The following is a 22,362-nucleotide window of genomic DNA, read 5'->3' as shown; positions in this document are numbered from 1 at the left end:
TCACTAGGGGGCAGCAAAATACCAGCATTTACTAACAGACCAATTGAAGTTCTTGGAAGACACAGCGCTTATCAAAGCTTAATTGACAGTCTCCGGATGTTTTATTATGGCGGAGGGCGTAGACTGCAGGTGGTGGTGACATTATCTGCAGGCTAAATGTAAGTCCGCACCATATAATTCATAGTAATTTACAGTAGGATTCAAGTTGATGGTGTTTTCACAGCGCCATCCTAATGTAAAGAAATCTGCGCTGGAATCAGAAAATGTTGTGGATCTTGGAATTCCGCATCTGGACTTACTTAAGGATAAGATCAGCAGCTCACACTTCGTACCGTCCGTCAGGTTTTCATTCTTTCTTGACAATCGTAATAGTCAGTGAAAAGGAAAATAAAATGATCTGTTATAATCCATCATGGATCCTGTAAAAACAAAGGGCATGCTAGTGTGCACAGAACCTTACACTGGAGTCCTGATAAATAATTATGCAGGATCTTTGCATGTTATGTTAGCGTTTCCTAGAATCCTCCAAAATTTTTGGACTGGAACTACATGGCAATTTTTAGGTGTGACACAGGACACATGACCAAAAATCGCAAGCATCACAGCGTACTGCAGGTCCTTCTCACCCTAGTGTATTGCAGAAGATTCTCACCCTAGCGTAGTGCTGGTCCTTCTCACCCTAGCGTACTGCAGGTCCTTCTCACCCAGCGTACCGCAGGTCCTTCTCACCCTAGCGTACCGCAGGTCCTTCTCACCCTAGCGTACCGCAGGTCCTTCTCACCCTAGCGTACCGCAGGTCCTTCTCACCCTAGCGTACCGCAGGTCCTTCTCACCCTAGTGTAACGCAGGTCCTTCTCACCCTAGTGTAACGCAGGTCCTTCTCACCCTAGTGTAACGCAGGTCCTTCTCACCCTAGTGTAACGCAGGTCCTTCTCACCCTAGTGTAACGCAGGTCCTTCTCACTCTAGCGTACTGCAGATCCTTCTCACTCTAGGGGACTGCAGGTCCTTCTCACTCTAGCATACTGCAGGTGATTCTCACCCTAGTGTACTGCAGGTCCTTCTCATTCTAGCATACTGCAGGTGATTCTCACCCTAGCGTATTGCAGGTCCTTCTCACCTTAGCGTACCGCAGGTCCTTCTCATTCTAGCATACTGCAGGTGATTCTCACCCTAGCGTATTGCAGGTCCTTCTCACCTTAGCGTACCGCAGGTCCTTCTCACCATAGTGTAACGCAGGTCCTTCTCACCATAGTGTAACGCAGGTCCTTCTCACCATTGTGTAACGCAGGTCCTTCTCACTCTAGCGTACTGCAGATCCTTCTCACTCTAGCGTACTGCAGGTCCTTCTCACTCTAGCGTACTGCAGGTCCTTCTCACTCTAGCGTACTGCAGGTCCTTCTCACTCTAGCGTACTGCAGGTCCTTCTCACTCTAGCGTACTGCAGGTCCTTCTCACTCTAGCCTACTGCAGGTCCTTCTCACTCTAGCGTACTGCAGGTCCTTCTCACTCTAGCGTACCTCAAGTCCTTCTCACTCTAGCGTACTGCAAGTCCTCACTCTAGCGTACTGCAGGTCCTTTTCACTCTAGCGTACCTCAGGTCCTTCTCACTCTAGCGTACCACAAGTCCTTCTCACTCTAGCGTACTGCAGGTCCTTCTTGCTCTAGCATACTGCAGGTGATTCTCGCTCTAGCATACTGCAGGTGATTCTCACACTAGAGTACTGCAACCACTACAAGCAGGTAGAAAAATATCCAACTTGCTCAGACTTCTTGCAGCTTCCTTGTCGCTGTCCTTCTCACTCTAGCGTACTGCAGGTGATTCTCACCCTAGCGTACTGCAGGTCCTTCTCACCCTAGCGTACTTCAGGTCCTTCTCACTCTAGCCTACTGCAGGTGAGTCTCACCCTAGCCTACTGCAGGTCCTTCTCACTCTAGCCTACTGCAGGTGATTCTCACTCTAGCGTACTGAAGGTCCTTCTCACCCTAGCGTACTGCAGGTCCTTCTCGCTCTAGCGTACTGCAGGTGATTCTCACCCTAGCGTACTGCAGGTGATTCTCACCCTAGCGTACTGCAGGTGATTCTCACCCTAGCGTACTGCAGGTGATTCTCACCCTAGCGTACTGCAGGTCCTTCTCGCTCTAGCATACTGCAGGTGATTCTCACCCTAGCGTACTGCAGGTGATTCTCACCCTAGCGTACTGCAGGTCCTTTTCGCTCTAGCAAACTGCAGGTGATTCTCACCCTAGGGTACTGCAGGTGATTCTCACCCTAGGGTACTGCAGGTGATTCTCACCCTAGGGTACTGCAGGTGATTCTCACCCTAGGGTGCTGCAGGTGATTCTCACCCTAGGGTGCTGCAGGTGATTCTCACCCTAGGGTGCTGCAGGTGATTCTCACCCTAGGGTGCTGCAGGTGATTCTCACCCTAGCGTGCTGCAGGTGATTCTCACCCTAGCGTGCTGCAGGTGTTTCTCACCCTAGCTTGCTGCAAGTGATTCTCACCCTAGCGTGCTGCAGGTGATTATTACTCTAGCGTACTGCAGGTCCTTCTCACTCTAGCGTACTGTAAGTCCTTTTCACCCTAGCGTACTTTAAGTCCTTCTCACCCTAGCGTTCTGCAGGTGATTCTCACCCTAGCGTACCTCAGGTCCTTCTCACGCTAACGTTCCTCAGGTCCTTCTCACTCTAGCATACTGCAGGTGATTCTCACCCTAGCGTACCTCAGGTCCTTCTCGCTCTAGCATACTGCAGGTGATTCTCACACTAGAGTACTGCAACCACTACAGGCAGGTAGCAAAATAACCAACTTGCTCAGCCTTCTTGCAGCTTCCTTGTCGCTTTCCATCTTTGGTCACACGACCCACATTGCAGCTAAGTCAATGTTGGCTAAACAGTATTGTCTTTGTTTGCAGTTGGAGCGGATAAATCGCGCAAGGGAGCAAGGCTGGAAGAATTTCTTGACAATCGGAATAGTCAGTGAAAAGGAAAATAAAATGATCTGTTATAATCCATCATGGATCCTGTAAAAACAAAGGGCATGCTAGTGTGCACAGAACCTTACACTGGAGTCTTGATAAATAATTATGCAGGATCTTTGCATGTTATGTTAGAGTTTCCTAGAATCCTCCAAAATTTTTGGACTGGAACTACATGGCAATTTTTAGGTGTGGCACAGGACACATGACCAAAAATCGCAAGCATCACAGCGTACTGCAGGTCCTTCTCACCCTAGCGTACTGCAGGTCCTTCTCACCCTAGCGTACCGCAGGTCCTTCTCACCCTAGCATACTGCTGGTGATTCTCACCCTAACGTACCGCAGGTCCTTCTCACCCTAGCGTACCGCAGGTCCTTCTCACCCTAGTGTAACGCAGGTCCTTCTCACTCTAACGTACTGCAGATCCTTCTCACTCTAGCGTACTGAAGGTCCTTCTCACTCTAGCGTACTGAAGGTCCTTCTCACTCTAGGGGACTGCAGGTCCTTCTCACTCTAGCATACTTCAGGTGATTCTCACCCTAGTGTACTGCAGGTCCTTCTCATTCTAGCATACTGCAGGTGATTCTCACCCTAGCGTACTGCAGGTGATTCTCACCCTAGTGTACTGCAGGTCCTTCTCACTCTAGCGTACTACAGGTCCTTCTCTCTCTAGCATACTGCAGGTGATTCTCACCCTAGCGTACTGCAGGTCCTTCTCACTCTAGCCTACTGCAGGTGATTTTCACTCTAGCGTACTGCAGGTCCTTCTCACTCTAGCGTACTGCAGGTCCTTCTCACTCTAGCGTACTGCAGGTCCTTCTCACGCTAGCCTACTGCAGGTCCTTCTCACGCTAGCCTACTGCAGGTGATTCTCACCCTAGCGTACTGCAGGTCCTTCTCACTCTAGCCTACTGCCGGTCCTTCTCACTCTAGCATACTGCAGGTGATTCTCACCCTAGCCTACTGCAGACCAGTCTCACTCTAGCCTACTGCAGGTGATTTTCACTCTAGCGTACTGCAGGTCCTTCTCACTCTAGCATACTGCAGGTGATTCTCACCCTAGCATACTGCAGGTCCTTCTCACTCTAGCCTACTGCAGGTGATTCTCACTCTAGCGTACTGAAGGTCCTTCTCACTCTAGCGTACTGCAGGTGATTCTCACCCTAGCGTACTGCAGGTCCTTCTCACCCTAGCGTACTTCAGGTCCTTCTCACTCTAGCCTACTGCAGGTGAGTCTCACCCTAGCCTACTGCAGGTCCTTCTCACTCTAGCCTACTGCAGGTGATTCTCACTCTAGCGTACTGAAGGTCCTTCTCACCCTAGCGTACTGCAGGTCCTTCTCGCTCTAGCGTACTGCAGGTGATTCTCACCCTAGCGTACTGCAGGTGATTCTCACCCTAGCGTACTGCAGGTGATTCTCACCCTAGCGTACTGCAGGTGATTCTCACCCTAGCGTACTGCAGGTCCTTCTCGCTCTAGCATACTGCAGGTGATTCTCACCCTAGCGTACTGCAGGTGATTCTCACCCTAGCGTACTGCAGGTCCTTTTCGCTCTAGCAAACTGCAGGTGATTCTCACCCTAGGGTACTGCAGGTGATTCTCACCCTAGGGTACTGCAGGTGATTCTCACCCTAGGGTACTGCAGGTGATTCTCACCCTAGGGTACTGCAGGTGATTCTCACCCTAGGGTACTGCAGGTGATTCTCACCCTAGGGTGCTGCAGGTGATTCTCACCCTAGGGTGCTGCAGGTGATTCTCACCCTAGCGTGCTGCAGGTGATTCTCACCCTAGCGTGCTGCAGGTGTTTCTCACCCTAGCTTGCTGCAAGTGATTCTCACCCTAGCGTGCTGCAGGTGATTATTACTCTAGCGTACTGCAGGTCCTTCTCACTCTAGCGTACTGTAAGTCCTTTTCACCCTAGCGTACTTTAAGTCCTTCTCACCCTAGCGTTCTGCAGGTGATTCTCACCCTAGCGTACCTCAGGTCCTTCTCACGCTAACGTTCCTCAGGTCCTTCTCACTCTAGCATACTGCAGGTGATTCTCACCCTAGCGTACCTCAGGTCCTTCTCGCTCTAGCATACTGCAGGTGATTCTCACACTAGAGTACTGCAACCACTACAGGCAGGTAGCAAAATAACCAACTTGCTCAGCCTTCTTGCAGCTTCCTTGTCGCTTTCCATCTTTGGTCACACGACCCACATTGCAGCTAAGTCAATGTTGGCTAAACAGTATTGTCTTTGTTTGCAGTTGGAGCGGATAAATCGCGCAAGGGAGCAAGGCTGGAAGAATGTGATTGGCTCAGGAGGAAGTGGAGACATGAAGGTGAATACGTCTAAGAGCCCTTATAAGGGTTGACTAATAATTAAAGAAACATAAAGAACACACATTGCTATAAAATAATAAAAACAGACATCACTAAATTGCTGCTGCTCCTCCAGTGGTCACTGACTGCAGCTTTCACGTCTGTGGACGAGTCAGTGTGTCGTTGATCCGCAGAAGTAATCAAATACCAGTATAGACCACCAGGGCATTAGCGCTGGAGCAGCCATTACACAAGGTAATGTTTTAGCTTTTCGGGTTTAGATTTCCTACAGATGGTTTAATTTTGTAAGCCTTCTGCTCCCATCCACATTAGATGGCTGTCGGCTATCTTGGCCGTCCTTCCCATAGACTGGAGCATTGATTCGGCCGAGTGCGCCTGTGTTCTCTGAGAGCGCCGCTGCCAGACATTATCTTAAGGAGAACAAAAGGATCGGCATTCTGAAATCAGCCATGTCAGATCCTTTAACTTTCGCGCCGGCAATTGTCCGAAGCTCTCGTACGCATTAGACTAATGAGTTTGACCAACATTAGTAATTAGTCTAATTTATATGGGAGCTTTACACTCTCTGACAGCCTTTTAAAATTGATTGCCAAGAGGTTTTCCTGAAGCTTCCTAGCGCCTGAAGATGTTCAACCTTGTATCTATATATTCCAATAGGTCAGTAATTGGAGTTGTCCTCTCTTAAGAGATGCAGGAGGTCTGACTTTTTAAATGATTCGTATAAATTGACTGTTTACTATGTTTTTCCTTCCCAGGCTCCGTACTTTGGGGGTGGAGGAGGAGCGGCGCCTCCACAGGCTGCTGTCCGAGCATCCTATGAGCATTACCATTCTGTACTGGACCAGCTGCAGAAACAGAAGCCATCAGATGACCGAGAAGTCAAGCACAGAGCCGAAATGCCGAACCTTGATGCAGCACCCAAGTATGTGATCCAGTCATGGGATACTGAGCATATCGGCCCCGTAGAACAGTGCATCACAACAGTATCTGAGTGGTGACTGAGCGCAGATCCTTCTGGTGTTGTGTCACTGGTTGGCCACTAGATGAACAATGTTTTTTTGTTTTTTACTTTTACAGTTCTTGGCACCACTGAAAATTAAAGGGGAAACCTGTTACGTTTTACATGTAGTCCAATCTGTGGACAGCAGGGTATGGAGAAGGCAATGCCGAGCAGGATGATATGTATGTTTGTGGGAAGAGATTCAGCATAATTTGTATTATAATACAATACATAATTTAATTTCATTAAAATCCCTGGTATTTGTATGTATTTGAGTCCACTGGGCTTTTCCACTCAGTGACTGACAGCCATCTCTGCATGCACAGTCATACACAGAAGACCGTCAGTCTCTGAATAGGACCGCCCACTTGACTCGCGTGCTTACAAACACCACGGATTTCAATTAATAAATTGCAAGGTTTAATGAAACTTCTCCCACAAAAATGTATATCAGTCTGGTCATCAATCTAACATCCCGCCTGCAGATCAGATACTATTTTCAACATGACAGGTGCCCTTTAAGTACACCATGTAAAATAAAGAGTTTTGTGAATTTGCTTGGTTATATATAAACCCATATGTTTAGTATAAAACCACTCAAGACACAGAAACAACATAAAAACTAGGCATGATGCAAAATTGAAAACAATGGTATCCTTTGTTCAAAAACAGACTAACCTGTGATAAGAAGTAAGACTCCTCTGTTCCCACCTTGTCAGTGCTCACAGGAGTTTAGTTACCCTATGTCTTGTCAGTGCTCACAGGAATTTAGTTACCCTATGTCTTGTCAGTGCTCATAGGAGTTTAGTTACCCTATGTATGATTGCTTTAAGGGCTAAAAAGGCCATTTCTATTCACTGTCTGTTGTTCGCAGTGGCAGAGGCAAGACAAATGTCTGAACAGAATAAAAATACTAATATCACCAAGCACAAGCAGTCTAAAGAGCACAATACTACCTCAATAGACTTTGCTTCCTGACTTCAACAATTCCAAATGTTATCAAGACGTTTACTAGTCAAGGCATCTTTCCAGGAGATGGGGGGGAAATGTAAGGGAGAACTCTATAAAAGTTGGTTAGAAATATGGCATCCAAGAACTTCAGGCTGAGCTGGAGACATCTGAAGGAAGCTTTCAACCTTTTCCATACCCCGCCCACTGGAGGAAACGGGGCTCCATAGGCAAATGCTAAATGCTTGAAAGAAGGAAACCATAATCCTGGGAAAATGGTCTATGGACCAATTAAACATAACGCTGGTACACACTGCCAAAAGCTTCTAATATGATTTCTAGACAATAAAGAAAAATGCACCGTACCGACATTGATTTCTCCTGAAGGAGCCATGATATTGAGGGTCTGCTTTTCTATTTCTGGGCCTGGGGGTCTTGATCATGTTATAGGAACAATAAATGCAGAGGATTATTGGAGCAGGTTATCCCTGCAAGCATTCAAGAGCTTGAGAGAATAGCAATGGAAGATGCCACCCACAGACAGGAGCAAGAAGCTGACAGATGGCCACAGAAATGGATGGTGGCTGGAACTGTTGCAATAGATTGTGCAACTAAATGATAGGGACGGGCCTGGAATTCTGTCCATGTCATATACTATATTCCTGCTTTCTTTTCTGTGATGGCTGTCTGTCTGTATGGTTGACAGACTAACTTTTTCTTTGAATGTACTTGGACGTGTTAGAAAAATTGTAGAATGGTCCACAGTTGCTAAAAGTCCACTTACAGTGTCAAGTAAAAGTTTGGGCACCCCTGGTCACAATGACAGATATTGTGAAGAGTTAAGCAAGTTGAAGATGAAATTATCTCTATAGCCCTAAAGTTAAAGATGGCACATATACTTTGTATTTTAGGCAAAAAAAAATTGTAATTTTTTTCTTTTTAAAAATTACAGAAAGGAAAATGGGCCTAAGCAAAAGTTTGGTCACACTTGGAGACTTCTGCACTGAGATAATTTTGCCCAAGGAATCAGACGTTAATTAGCCTGTTAGGGTTATGGCTTGTTCACTATTATCCTTAGGAAAGGCTAGGTGATGCAAATTTCCCAGCTTTATAAAAACGCAGCCTCCTCTAGCCTTGTGCCAAAAAACAGAAGCTATGGGTTCTTCTAAGAATCTGTCTAGCACTCTGAAAATGAAAATGGTGGAGCTCCACAAAGCAGGAGAACACTATAAGAGGATAGAAAAGCGAGTTGCCCTTTCCTCAGTTTGAAATGTAATTAATGGCAGTTAACAGGAGCAGTGGAGGTCAAGATAAGGAAGACCAAGCAAAATTTTCAGGGAGAGCTGCTCGTGGTATGGCTGGACAGACAAGTCAGAACCCCTACTAACTGTACTTTCTTACTGACCCCTACAGAGCCGCAGTCCAGGCACAACCATGCAATGACCCCATTTCTCAGACCCCACTCCCTGATGGAGACGCAGTAAGGAAGGAATTAAAGAGGCTGGAAGAGGTGTCCAAGCAAGCATTTGTGGACAGGTGCGTTCTGCTGCACTTGTATATACAGCGTCCTGTAAACATGCCACTGCCATGTTAAGTGCAATAGGTGTAATGATTGCTACTCACCATCCACCCTGTGCATGTATAGTCCAAAAAAGGGGACAGCACTCAAAAATAAATCTCAAAAGGCAAAGTGAAGGCTCTTAGTGGCCCATGTGAACAGGGGGCAACGTTTTTCGCAAGCTTCTTAAATTTATCTCTTTCTCTCTCACTTTATTTTTCTGGTTCTTTGTTTCCTTCTTTCATTTCTTTCTCGCTCTTTTTTTTCCCTTTCTTTTTTCGCTCTTTTTCTTTCTTTTCCTCTTTTTTTTTTTTTCTTTCCTTTTCCTCTTTTTACCTCTTGTTTTCTCTTTTTCTCTCTCTTTTTTTCTCAGCCTCTTACCTCCCAGCATCCATGGCTGTTTTTGATTACCCAGCCTGATGTGACATCATTGTGATTTGACGCACACGTGACGTTTGCTAATCAGAAGATTTTGCCGGTGGCACACGGTAGCTCTCTGGTCTCTTGCTGACAGGGCTGCTGGTCTGGGTCCTGCGAATCAATTCTCCCCAGCTCTAACATTATCCACATCTCTGTAAGATCAGACGATTTTCATTTACATAACACAAAGTATTATCGAGCGCTGATCCGTTTTACACTCGTATAATGATTTTATGTCCCAAAAACAAATGCTTGTTCATTGAGGATATCATTTGGTCTAAACTCGCTTACGTTAGTTATCCGACTCGTTAAATGTTGAATTACGAATGACTCACTCATCTGAAGGAAGCATTAGGCCTGCGTCACACATAACGTAGAAAAATACGGACCATATTGTACGGCCGTAATACGCATAAATGGTCCCTAAATAGTGATCCGTATGTCATCCGTTGTCAGGGTGTGGCCGCGTATTTTTGTCATGTAAGCATCCGTATGTAATCTGTATGCCGAGAATCTCTCGCAGGCTTGCAAAATGGAGCCCTATGACAGGTTTTCAAACACAAACGAAAGAATAGATATAGACACATAGAATGCGTATATATATATATATATATATATATATGTATATATATATATATATATATTAGTTAGGTCCATATATATTTGGACAGAGACAACATTTTTCTAATCTTGGTTCTAGACATCACCACGATGAATTTTAAACAAGACAATTCAGATGCAGTTGAAGTTCAGACTTTCAGCTTTCATTTGAGGGTATCCACATTAAAATTGGATGAAGGGTTTAGGAGTTTCAGCTCCTTAACATGTGCCACCCGGTTTTTAAAGGGACCAAAAGTAACTGGACAAATGACTCCAAGGCTATTTCATGGACATCTGTGGGCAATCCCTTCGTTATGTCATTCTCAATTAAGCAGTTAAAAGGCCTGGAGTTGCTTTGAGGTGTGGTGCTTGCATTTGGAAGGTTTTGCTGTGATGGAAACATGAGGTCAAAGGAGCTCCATGCAGGTGAAACAAGCCATCCTTAAGCTGCAAAAACAGAAAAAACCCATCCGAGAAAATGCTACAACATTAGGAGTGGCAAAATCTACAGTTTGGTACATCCGGAGAAAGAAAGTAAGCACTGGTGAACTCATCAATGCAAAAAGACCTGGGCGCCCACGGAAGACAACAGTGGTGGATGATCGCAGAATAATCTCCATGGTGAAAAGAAACCCCTTCACAACAGCCAACCAAGTGAACAACACTCTCCAGGAGGTAGGCGTATCAATATCCAAATCTACCATAAAGAGAAGACTGTATGAAAGTAAATACAGAGGATTCACTGCACGGTGCAAGCCACTCATAAACATCAAGAATAAAAAGGCTAGACTGGACTTTGCTAAAAAACATCTAAAAAAGCCAGCACAGTTCTGGAAGAACATTCTTTGCACAGATGAAACCAAGATCAACCTCTACAGAATGATGGAAAGAGAAAAGTATGGCCAAGGCGTGGTACAGCTCATGATCCAAAGCATACCACATCATCTGTAAAACACGGCGGAGGCAGTGTGATGGCTTGGGCATGCATGGCTGCCAGTGGCACTGGGTCTCTAGTGTTTATTGATGATGTGACACAGGACAGAAGCAGCCGAATGAATTCTGATGTATTCAGAGCCATACTGTGTGCTCAGATACAGCTAAATGCAGCCAAACTGATTGTCCATCTGTAGTATGAAACGTCTACCAATGACCCAAAACATAAAGCTAAAGCAACCCAGGAGTTTATTAAAGCAAAGAAGTGGAATATTCTTGAATGGCCAAGTCAGTCACCTGATCTCAACCCAATTGAGCATGCATTTCACTTGTTAAAGACTAAACTTCAGACAGAAAGCCCCACAAACAAACAGCAACTGAAAACCACCGCAGTGAAGGCCTGGCAGAGCATCAAAAAGGAGGAAACACAGCATCTGGTGATGTCCATGAGTTCAAGACTTCGGGCAGTCATTGCCAACAAAGGGTTTTCAACCAAGTACTAGAAATGAACATTTTATGTACAATTATTTAATCTGTCCAATTACTTTTGGTCCCTTTAAAAACAGGGTGGCACATGTTAAGGAGCTGAAACTCCTAAACCAATACTATAAAATATTCTATGTGTATATATCTATTCATTCGCTTCTTTATTAAACCTGTCAGTGTGATTTTACTGTTTCGCACACTATATTGCCGGCTTTTCTAAAGGACACCTGGTGCGTATTTCTCGCAAGTCACACATCTGGTCCGTGTGTAATGCGTTTTTTTTTGCGCACCCATAGACTTGCATTGGCGTACTACGGGCGTAGTATTCTGACAATCGCAGCATGCTGCGATTGGCTCGGCCCGTAAAAAATACGCGAGAAAAATACGGCTGATGGGAGCTTCCCCATAGAGAATCATTGGTCCGTGTGCAATGCGTTTTTTTAACGCCTCTCACTCGTTCGTGTGTACATACATACATACACACACTTGAGCCGGAGTCACATTAGTGAGAAATACAGACAATTGCTATGCGAGAAAAAAAATCCCATAGCACTCGTCCCAATGTTAATCTATGGGGCAGCTCCCATCAGCCGATTTTTTTTTTTTTTCTCGCCCGTATTATACGTGCAGAGAAAATCGCAGCATTCTGTGATTTGCACCGTATTACGCCCGAGACTCGCCAATACAAGTCTATGGGTGCGAGGAAAAAAAAATCAAATTACACATGGACCATGCTTGTGACTTGCGAGAAATAAGCACCGGTGTCGTTTAGAAAAGCCGGCAATTCAGTGCGCGATACAGTAAAATCACACTGACATGTTTCATAAAAAATTGAAAGAATACGTATATATACACAGAATAAATACTACCCACGCAATTTTTTTCCACGATTATAACCTTAAATTTAACCCCTAGAGTTCTAAATTTTTCCTAACACAAACTAATAAATTGATTAAACACTGACATAAATTGATTAAAAATATAGAGGTAATTGTGCTAGTAATACCCACATGAATAATTATTCTCACTCTTAAAACCAGCTGGTGATCATCTGACAAATATAAATGGTCACTCTCCCTAAGGATTGCAAAGTGATTACCAAACAATTAAATCTATATCCATAATGAGACAATTGTACTGACCCCCCCTTATTATCTAAAAGGGTGTGATTAAAATAATGCGCTAGTAATACCTATATAAATAAATAAATAAAATTACTCACTGCAAAAAAAGTAAGTAACCGTCTATAAGGTATAACAACTCTCTCTCCTTGAGGTATATGGAAAAAATTATATACACATAGATATATCTTTCACTAAAAGGAGAGAGTTATACTAACCGTCCAAGTAACTGTTCATACCATACGCGGTATTACCGGTCTTGAATTCAGCACTTGGAGACTCTTCTCCTGATTTGCTTTAATATATTCCAGTGATGGTGTGTTTCTCAGTGCCAAAGGTAGCGTGGATGATAAAAGTCACAGGCAAAAAGTGGGTAAATTCCAGGATAATCACCTCTGATGTAGTCCAAATAATGGCGGGCGATGCTCCGGCCGGTAGCAATCGCCCTGTTCACCCGATGCTATGCCGCCCGTTAGTAGAGGGACATGCGACGGGAGACACGGTTGGAGCCGGCAAGGTACTGGACCTTGCGTGACGTCACGTGTTGAGTCACGTGATCGGCTTAGAAAAAACTGACAGGACCAACAACCAATCGTACGCGTTTCGGAGGCTTACTGCTTCCTTCTTCAGGGATGATTCCTGTCGTTGAGGTGACACATATATACCCAGCCCGTGTAATGGAACAATCCTATTTATTAAAAGCAAATAATTCAGTTTCGCTGTTTAAGCCATTTGGTATGAGCGTCTTCATTTTAAATATCCACTGACTTTCCACTCTTGACATCTGTTCAATAAAATTACCTTTTCTCCAGCTTTTTTTTACTGTCTTTATGCCGGTTACCGTAATGCCCCTAATAGAGCCTCCATGATGTGTAAAAAAATGATTAGAAAGGGGATGACAAGTAAATTTGTTAATAATATTGCGAAGATGCTCAGCAATTCGTACCCGCATTGGACGAATAGTCCTTCCAATATACAGTTTACCGCATGGACAGGTTACCCCATAAATAACCCCTTTAGTGTTGCAATTAATAAAATCAGTTATTCTATTCTCAATACCTTTTATTAGTGATCGTCTTTTGTTTCTTTATATTTAATTTCTTGCATGGTCCACATTTTTTACATGGGAAAAAAACGCTTAACAAGTTTAGTTCACCACTATTTTTCCTGTTTAAAATTCTTGGAATTGAAGGTGCAATCATATTTCCAAGATTATTTGCCTTCCGAAACACAAATCTGGGGTGCGCAGGCAGTGATTCACCAATAATTTTGTCATTTTGTAAAATATTCCAATGTTTGCTGACAATATTTCTAATAATCCTAACATTGGAATTATATTGTAAAATGATCGCAATTTCATCTTGGACAAAAAAATCGTCCTGAGTGCGCTCTTTTATGGGGTCCAATAATTGGTCTCTTGATATTTTTCTAACTATCTCTGTGGTTTTTTCCAACGATTTTACATCATACCCTTTATGCTTAAACTTAATATTCATGGACTCGGCCTCTTTCTCAAAATCTTGCTGTCTAGAGCAATTTCTATGAGCTCTTATGAGCTGACTCTTAGGGACATTAAGAAGCCATTTCGGAAGGTGGCAACTATCTAGAGAAATAAAATTGTTCGAGCCCGTGGGTTTGTGGTATACTTGAGTCTGAATAGTGTTCTCCTCAATAATAATCCTCAAATCTAAAAAATTCACCTCTTTATGGCTAATGGTGGCAGTAAAATTTAAAAAATAACAATTTTTATTTAAATCACTTAAAAATTCATTCAATAAAATGTCACCACCTGACCAAATGAAAAAAATATCGTCGATAAAACGACGCCATAACACCAGGTTCGTCCGTAATTCTCCATCCATATAAATGGCCTCAAGTTCCCATTTTCCCACATAAAGACTGGCATAGCTAGGGGCAAACCTCGTACCCATAGCTGTGCCCCATTTCTGGGAGTAGTAGTTCATCCCAAATTTAAAATAATTGTGAGTTAGGATGAATTCAAAACAATCTAAAATGAATTCCCTCTGTTCCTTGGGTATCGCACTATTCTTAGATATAAAAAACTCTGCTGATTCACATCCTTTTTTATTTTGTATCACAGTATATAATGAGGTAATGTCGAGGGTCCCCATGATGTAGTGGTCCTGCCACACTACATTTTTTAAAAGTTTTAAAATATGGGTACTGTCTTTTAAATACGTAGGGAGAGTGGGAATCAATTTTTGTAGATGGCAGTCCACATATTAATATAAATTGGCTGTTAACCCTCCTATGGCCGATATAATTGGTCTACCCGGTGGGTTGATCGGGTTCTTATGCACTCTTGGTAAATAATAGAAATAGGGCACCCTTGGATATGGGGTGTTGATAAAATCCCTCTCCTGCTTATTTAAAAAACCTTTCTCAAAGCCATTTTTTATAAGTTCACCCATTTCTTGAATGTAATGATCTGAAGGGTCATTTTCCATTATTTGATATGTCCGTGTGTCTGCTAAAATATGCAAGGCTTCATTTTGATAATCTCTCGTGTTCAGGATAACGATGCCGCCCCCCTTGTCGGCAGGCCTAATAGTAATATTTTTATTATTTTGTAATTGTCTGATAGCCTTCTCTTCTTCCCTTGACAGATTGTGTTTAAATTTATTGCACCTTCTGTCTGAAACCTTCCTAATGTCTTGTATGACATTATTCTGGAAGGCATCAAATGCTTCAGAATATTCCTGAATAGGATTAAAATTACATTTCTTTCTCAATCCGGTGTGTATATAAAAATCCGCCGCAGTTGGCTGATCTAACAAGTCACTACCTGATGATAATTTTTTCTTAATGTAATGTTTTTTAATGGCCAATTTCCTCATAAACATCTTGATACCAAAAAATGCCTGAAATTTATTGAATCCTACACTAGGGGCATATTTTACACCTTTATTTAGTAGACAAATCTCATTATCCACAAGTGTGTGATCACTAAGATTAAAAATTTTCTGTTGCTGTTGAGGAGCAGAAAAGGTTATTTGCGATGATGATAATTTATTCTTTTTTTTGGGTAAATTTCCCGCCCCTACAACCTCTTTTGCGTGTTTTTTTTTAGCTGACTGAAAAAAACGGAAGATGGCTTTGTTTCGTCTTCAGCTGTGCTCTCTTAGAATCCTTGATACATGTAGTGATGTTGCTATTTTTCTTTTTCGTAATAGGCGGTTGATAGATCTGCTCATTACCTGAACTTGAAGCAACAATGCCCATATTATCTAATGTTGAGAATCTATTATGTGTACTAACCGAAGGCAAAAGTGTAGAGTTAGCCGAGGGGTCTTCTACATTATTCATATTCTCTATATTAGAGTCCATGTCATTATTATTCTCAATAATCGCACTGACATAAATTGGTTTGATATGACATGGTTTACTATATGTAAACCATGTGTCATATCATGTCGGGTTCTGTAATGATTATACAGAAGCCAGCAATTGATTTAGCTGCTATTATGCCATGTTGAACTCTATGAACTATAAATATAAATACATATGTGTCTCAATGACGTGTGTGTGTGTGTATGTATATGTATGTGTGTATATATATATATATATATATATATATATATATATATATACACTAGATGGTGGCCCCTGAGTATATCGCATCGGGTATTATAGAGTCTCTGTTAAAAGAAAAAATAGTTATATACTCACCTTCCGACGGCCCCCGGACTCTGTCCCGCCTCTCACCACGCTCCCGACATCTTCCGGTCCCAGTAATGCTTTGCGCGAAACACCGCTCACGTGAGAGTGACGTCATCTCCGGCCCCTTCGGGCCACCATCTAGTGTATTATACTCCTGTTACACCCGGAGCTGCTGTCACTGTTCTGCTGTTGCCTAATGTATTGTACTCCAGCTACAGCCAGAGCTACAGTCACTGTTCTGCTGTTATCTAATGTATTGTACTCCAGTTACTCCCAGAGCTGCAGTTACTGTTCTGCTTTTACCTAATGTATTGTAGTCCAGTTACACCCAGAGCTGCAGTCACCGTTCTGCTCTTACCTAATGTATTATGCTCCTGTTACAGCCAGAGCTGCAGTCACTGTTCAGATCTTACCTAATGTATTGTACTCCAGTTACACCCAGAGCTGCAGTCACTGTTCTGCTGTTACCTAATGTATTGTACTCCAGAATATCTACAGGACTGTGCCTGTGTAATGAGCGACGCAGCAGTAATGCCTTTAACGGCTGTAATGTGCCTGTAAAATAAGCAATGCAGCCGTGTTGCCGCGACGACTAAGCAACTGTCGCTGATTGGTCGCGGCCTAACTGCCGCGACCAATCAGCGAGGCGGGATTTCCATTACAGACAGACAGAATGCCATGGCGCTGCCCGGGCATAGTAACTAACTGTGGTTAGTTATAACAAATTATAATTATCCTCCATCCCATAGTCCCGTGCCCATATACCCATCATACATATCCACGATCCCATAGACCCGTGCCCATATACTCATCATACATATCCTCCGTCCCATAGTCGAGTGCCCATATACCCATCACACATCCTCCATCCCATGGTCCCATGCCCATATACCCATCATACATATTCTCCATCCCATAGTCCAATGCCCATATACCCATCATACATATCCTCCATCCCATAGTCCCGTGCCCATATACCCATCACACATCCTCCATCCCATAGTCCCGTGCCCATATACCCACCATACATATCCTCCATCCCATAGTCCAGTGCCCATATACCCATCACACATCCTCCATCTCATAGTCAACCATTATGACATCATAATGAGCGGCGGGGCTTGCAACCTATGATGACATCAGCGTCGCCATGGCAACCATTGTGACATCATAATGAGGGGCGGGGCTTGATACACACAAACTGTTTCCCCAGTATGTAGATAGGGGCATTAAGACATCAAAATGAGGGGCGGAGCTTGACGCGCACACACTTTTTCTCCAGTATGTAGATAGGGGCAAAACTGTTTGGTGAATTGGAACGCGCGGGGTTAAAATTTTGCCTCACAACATAGCTTTGGACGCTCTCGGGGTCCAGACGTGTGACTGTGCCAAATTTTGTGGCTGTAGCTGCGACGGTGCGGATGCCTATCCCGGACATACATGCATGCATGCATACATACATACATACATACATACATACATACACACTTTGAGATTTATATATTAGATGTATGTATATGTATATATCTATTCTTTCATTTGTATTTTAACCTGTCATTGGGATCCATTATATGTCCATTTTGCTAGCCGGCGAGAAAATCTCACCATACGGATGCAAAACGGATGCTTAGATGCAAGAAAATTGAACCCTTGCATTGCACACGGATGACGTACGGATCTCTGTTCATGAAACATTTGTGTTATTCTCATCCGTGAAAAAGGGACCTTTTTTTTTTTTTTTTTTTTTTTTATACGTTGTGTGTGACTGCAGTCTTATACACAGTATTGTTTCTCACAATTGCTGAGATCAAAGAATACTGTGATCCTCACAGTTAACCCTGTCAGTGCTCCTTTCCCAGCACGGGACATGGACTCCTTTATCTATGGTCCCCAGGAAGGAAGGAGTATGCCAGCTTATTGTGAATAGACAATAAATGGTTGGGTATGACAAGTTATTAGATTACTATTAAGCACAATTTTCTATAATGGATTATGCGATATGTATGACTTATTTTGTGCCTATCACCAACCTGGATCCAGTGTAGGCCACTCCATGGTATGTGTAGCAACCGGGGCCACTCCATGGTATGTGTAGCAATTGGTGCCTCTCCGTGGTATGTGTAGCAACTGGGGCCTCTCCATGGTATGTGTAGCAACCGGGGCCACTCCATGATATGTGTAGCAACCGGGGCCACTCCATGGTATGTGTAGCAGCCGGGGCCACTCCATGGTATGTGTAGCAGCCGGGGCCACTCCATGGTATGTGTAGCAGCCGGGGCCACTCCATGGAATGTGTAGCAACCGGGGCCACTCCATGGTATGTGTAGCAACCGGGGCCACTCCATGGTATGTGTAGGAACCGGGGCCACTCCATGGTATGTGTAGGAACCGGGGCCACTCCATGGTATGTGTAGGAACCGGGGCCACTCCATGGTATGTGTAGGAACCGGGGCCACTCCATGGTATGTGTAGGAACCGGGGCCACTCCATGGTATGTGTAGGAACCGGGGCCACTCCATGGTATGTGTAGACATCGGGGCCTCTCCATGATATGTGTTGCGACCGGGGCCACGCCCATGGTATGTGTAGCGACCGGGGCCACTCCATGCATCGCTACAGTGGCATTTTTACAGTCTTCAACATAACGCCCATTTCTTCTCCCAAAACGTGCAAAGCCATCTTGGGGTACAGATCGGTTACCGTGGCAGCCAAGGATCTTCCGAAGACCCTCACTTCTGCCATGTGTGATTTCTTAAAGGGTATCTGTCACCCATTTTTAATGATATCATGTAAAGATTTCATTCAATTCTTTGTCACATAAGGATTCTATTAGGACTTTTGATTCCCCCTGACCCCCGCAGCTTTGATGCATAAATACCTTTTTATATCCGATGGGCGTGGCCTATTCGCCTTCCCCCCCCCCTCGGCTTGCTGAACGTAATCTTCATCTGTGAATATCACAGATGCCGTAGGTTTTCCGTGCTTGCGCATTGAAAAGGCCTCCGGCGTTTGCGCAGTATGCTTTGCCCAGCTGTGGGCAAAGCATATAATCGGTACTGCGCATGCGCCAGTATTTTCCAGTGCGGTCTATGCCCCGAAAGTCTTCACATGCAGGACACACTTCCGGGGCATAGACCGAGGAGGGGGGGGAGGCGAATAAGCCACGCCCATCGGACCAGACCACGGCGATTTCCATACATCCCCAACCAAGATAAAAAAGGTATTTGTGCATCAAAGGTGCGGGGTCAGGGAGAATCAAAAGTCCTAATAGAATCCTTATGTGACGCACAATTGGGTGATATCTTTACATGATATCACTAAAAATGGGTGACAGATTCCCTTTAAGGGGCCGAGCCTCTGACATCACAAGGTCATGATACACTGCAGTGCTATATTATTGATTGCAAGTTTAAGCCTATTTACAAATGAAAAAAATAATCATATAAAAGCTTACATCACTCTCCTTTTTTAATAAATGTAAATACCAAGATGTAAATAATAAAAGTTTAGCATATTTGGTATTTATTATTTTACAAATAATAAAATAGAAAAATATTTAAACCACATAGCCGGAATGGGGGGCAAGATGAAAACTCGTGAATTGGCGTTTTTTGTCATCACAATTCCCCCCCTAAAAAGAAAAATACAATAAAAATCTATTGAAATGTCACAGCAACCTTAAAATAATTTCTATAAAAACATCGGCTCAGCTGGCATTTTTACCACACACAAAGTTATGACTTTAGAAAGAAGTGAAGGGCAAAACGAAAGTGCAAAAATAAAATAATTGCTCTGTAGGCTGTTATTACCTCTAAAGTCCATTACTAAAGACTAGTGAATATGTTCTGCCAAAAAACTGCAGTGGCTGCTGCTGAGGACTGCAGATCTGCTCCTAAGTACCCGGCAGCGGATGCTACACACAGAGCAGAGCTGCGCTGTTCAGCGCCATCTTGTGATCATACGCTGCTATTGCTGGAGCCCATAACAGTGATCTGTAGAGGTTCCAAGTGTCTCGCCTTTTCTCTCTTCTACGGGCAGAAATCGATACTCTGTGCCCGGACGTGTAGTTTGGGGGTCGACATTTGGACCTATTTAGATTTTTAAAAAAAGTAATTTCGTTACAATACATCTGGAAATCAGTATACAATTTTTCTTATTTTTTTTTTCAGACATCGAGGACATGTAGCTGCTGAACGAGCTAGACAAGTTGAGGAATTCTGGCAGAGGAAGCAGGAAGCCATGCAAAACAAAGCGCGTGCGGAGGGACACATGGTATGGGCCGCCGGTTACTCTGCCTATAGTTAGCACTCCGCTCATGCCATGCACTTTCACCTTAGTCCTTAGCAAAATTATATTTAATTTCAGTGATTTTATTTGCGTTTTATAGAGGTTTCCACTACTCTGATAACCCCTTCTTTAATACATGTGTAAAATTGAAAAACAGATACTCTCCTTTGGCACGGGCGCCGTTGGTGTCACAACCGGGTCTTCCGACACTCTTGTGATTTTATGCCACGTGAGCGCTGCAGCTTGGCAGCGTCCGCTGTTTTGGGAGGTGAGTATTTGTTTTATTTCACACTGTAAAGTACAGTACTTAAAGGGGATGTCCACTACTTAGACAACCTCTTCTGTGTGTATACTGTATATTCCCTCTTATAAAAGCATGTAACCTCCAGAGCCATTCCAGTGACATTGGCACCTCACGTGATGATATGGCACGTGATCGCTGCAGCCAATCAGCACTGCTTCACTCTCGCCTTCTTCAGATGTGACTGACCTTTGGAGGATGTCAGACAATCAGCAGCTTCATCTGAAGGAGGTGAGAGTGAATCAGCCACTGATTGGCTGCAGAGATCACGTGGCATGTCATCACGCACCGACGTCGCAGGAACGGTGCCGGGAGGATAGGCTTTTCTCATTTTATAAGGTGCAATCCAGCAATTGAGCAGGAGATGTCCGAGTAGTGGACCCGCACGGTTTATCTAGTAATCACATTAGTGTAGCCAATATTGCTAAGATGACAGTTCTCAATAGTTCAGTAGTTTTGCAGGCAGGCCTCATGGTCTACTGTATACACTATACCTGTAAGGAAGTACAAGGGATTTCTCCTCATTCCCACTGTAGGGTGATACTAAGGGAAATACTATACTGGGTGCAAGATATATTACAGAATTAGGCAGATGTGCCTCTGTGATACCCATCTGTTTATTGGCCGTGTACGCGGGCAGATCTCTACCCCTAAACGAGTTTGTAACGATATACAAGTCGATTGGCGCTCATTTAAACGGAGGACCCTCACATGGGCTGATTCGATCGTCCTGTCCCCATGCCCTAAGTGTATTGTCTGCAGCACACCAGCTATTTATTCTATTCCTGGGTAAAATCTGTATTCGGAGATTGTCGATGACGGCTGGTTCTTAGAAGATAATTTGGAGCGGGGAGGGAGAGGAGCTGGAGGCAGACACAGACCTCTGTATAAATTGATAATCATGTTTTTAAAGTCAGCAGGACTAGAAGACTATTGTGGCTGATTTTAATTCTTCTCATATACAGGGGTTGGACAAAATAATGGAAACACCTGGAAACATCAACAAAAGTTAGTTTAATAATTACAGCCTCAATTATCTGAGATATGGATTCATACAAGGTGTGAATTGTTTCCAAAGGAATTTTAGCCCATTCTTCAGTTAAAACACCCTCCAGTTCTTTGAGCGATGATGGCAGCGGAAATCGATGTCTAAGGCTAGTTTCACATTAGCGTTTATGGCCACAGCGTCGGGCTGCGCACGGCCGCCGCTAAGCCCCTGCCGCGCCTCCGACGGTAGCTCCGCCTACGGGCGCATGACGCTGCATGCGTCCTGCGTCCCCTATCTTTATCACTGGGGACGCAGTCCGTGCGCAGTATGTGTTTGGCGGCGCATGCGTCCTTTTGACGGTGCGCCGAGCGCAACCAAATTGCAACAGCTAGCGTTTGGCGCTGGTCGGCGCACCGTCAAAAGGACGCATGCGTCGCCAAACGCATACTGCGCACGGCATGCGTCCCCAGTGATAAAGATAGGGGACGCTGGATGCATGCAGCGTCATGCGCCCGTAGGCGGAGCTACCGGCGGAGGCGCGGCAGGGCTTAGCGGCGGCCGTGCGCAGCCCAACGCTGCGGCCGTAAACGCTAATGTGAAACTAGCCTAACTTGAATCTCTAAAATCGCCCATAAATGCTGAATAATGTTGAGGTCTGGGGATTGTGGGGGCCAGATGAGATGCTCAACCTCATTAGAATGTTCCTCGTGCCATGCTTTAACGATTCTAGCTGTATGA

At 44.2% G+C, this 22,362-nt stretch overlaps 1 protein-coding gene across 3 annotated transcripts in view; it reads left to right on the top strand.

The window, feature by feature from the left end:
• The window catches only part of NEK1 (NIMA related kinase 1), a 214,901-nt gene that overhangs the window by 51,388 nt on the left and 141,151 nt on the right, over positions 1 to 22,362 (top strand). For all 3 annotated transcript variants that reach the window (XM_073577224.1, XM_073577228.1, XM_073577219.1), the window contains 4 exons: positions 5,226 to 5,300; positions 6,057 to 6,223; positions 8,663 to 8,785; positions 20,218 to 20,320. In XM_073577224.1, the coding sequence (XP_073433325.1) occupies positions 5,226 to 5,300; positions 6,057 to 6,223; positions 8,663 to 8,785; positions 20,218 to 20,320 (468 nt within the window). The remainder of the gene's footprint in view (positions 1 to 5,225; positions 5,301 to 6,056; positions 6,224 to 8,662; positions 8,786 to 20,217; positions 20,321 to 22,362) is intronic.

The sequence above is a fragment of the Dendrobates tinctorius genome, unplaced genomic scaffold (assembly GCF_039654945.1).
Source record: "Dendrobates tinctorius isolate UK_male_01 unplaced genomic scaffold, ASM3965494v1 ptg000008l, whole genome shotgun sequence".
NCBI lineage: Eukaryota > Metazoa > Chordata > Amphibia > Anura > Dendrobatidae > Dendrobates > Dendrobates tinctorius.
The sequence above is the reverse complement of the archived record's forward strand: the minus strand, read 5'-3'. Positions and strand labels throughout refer to the sequence as shown.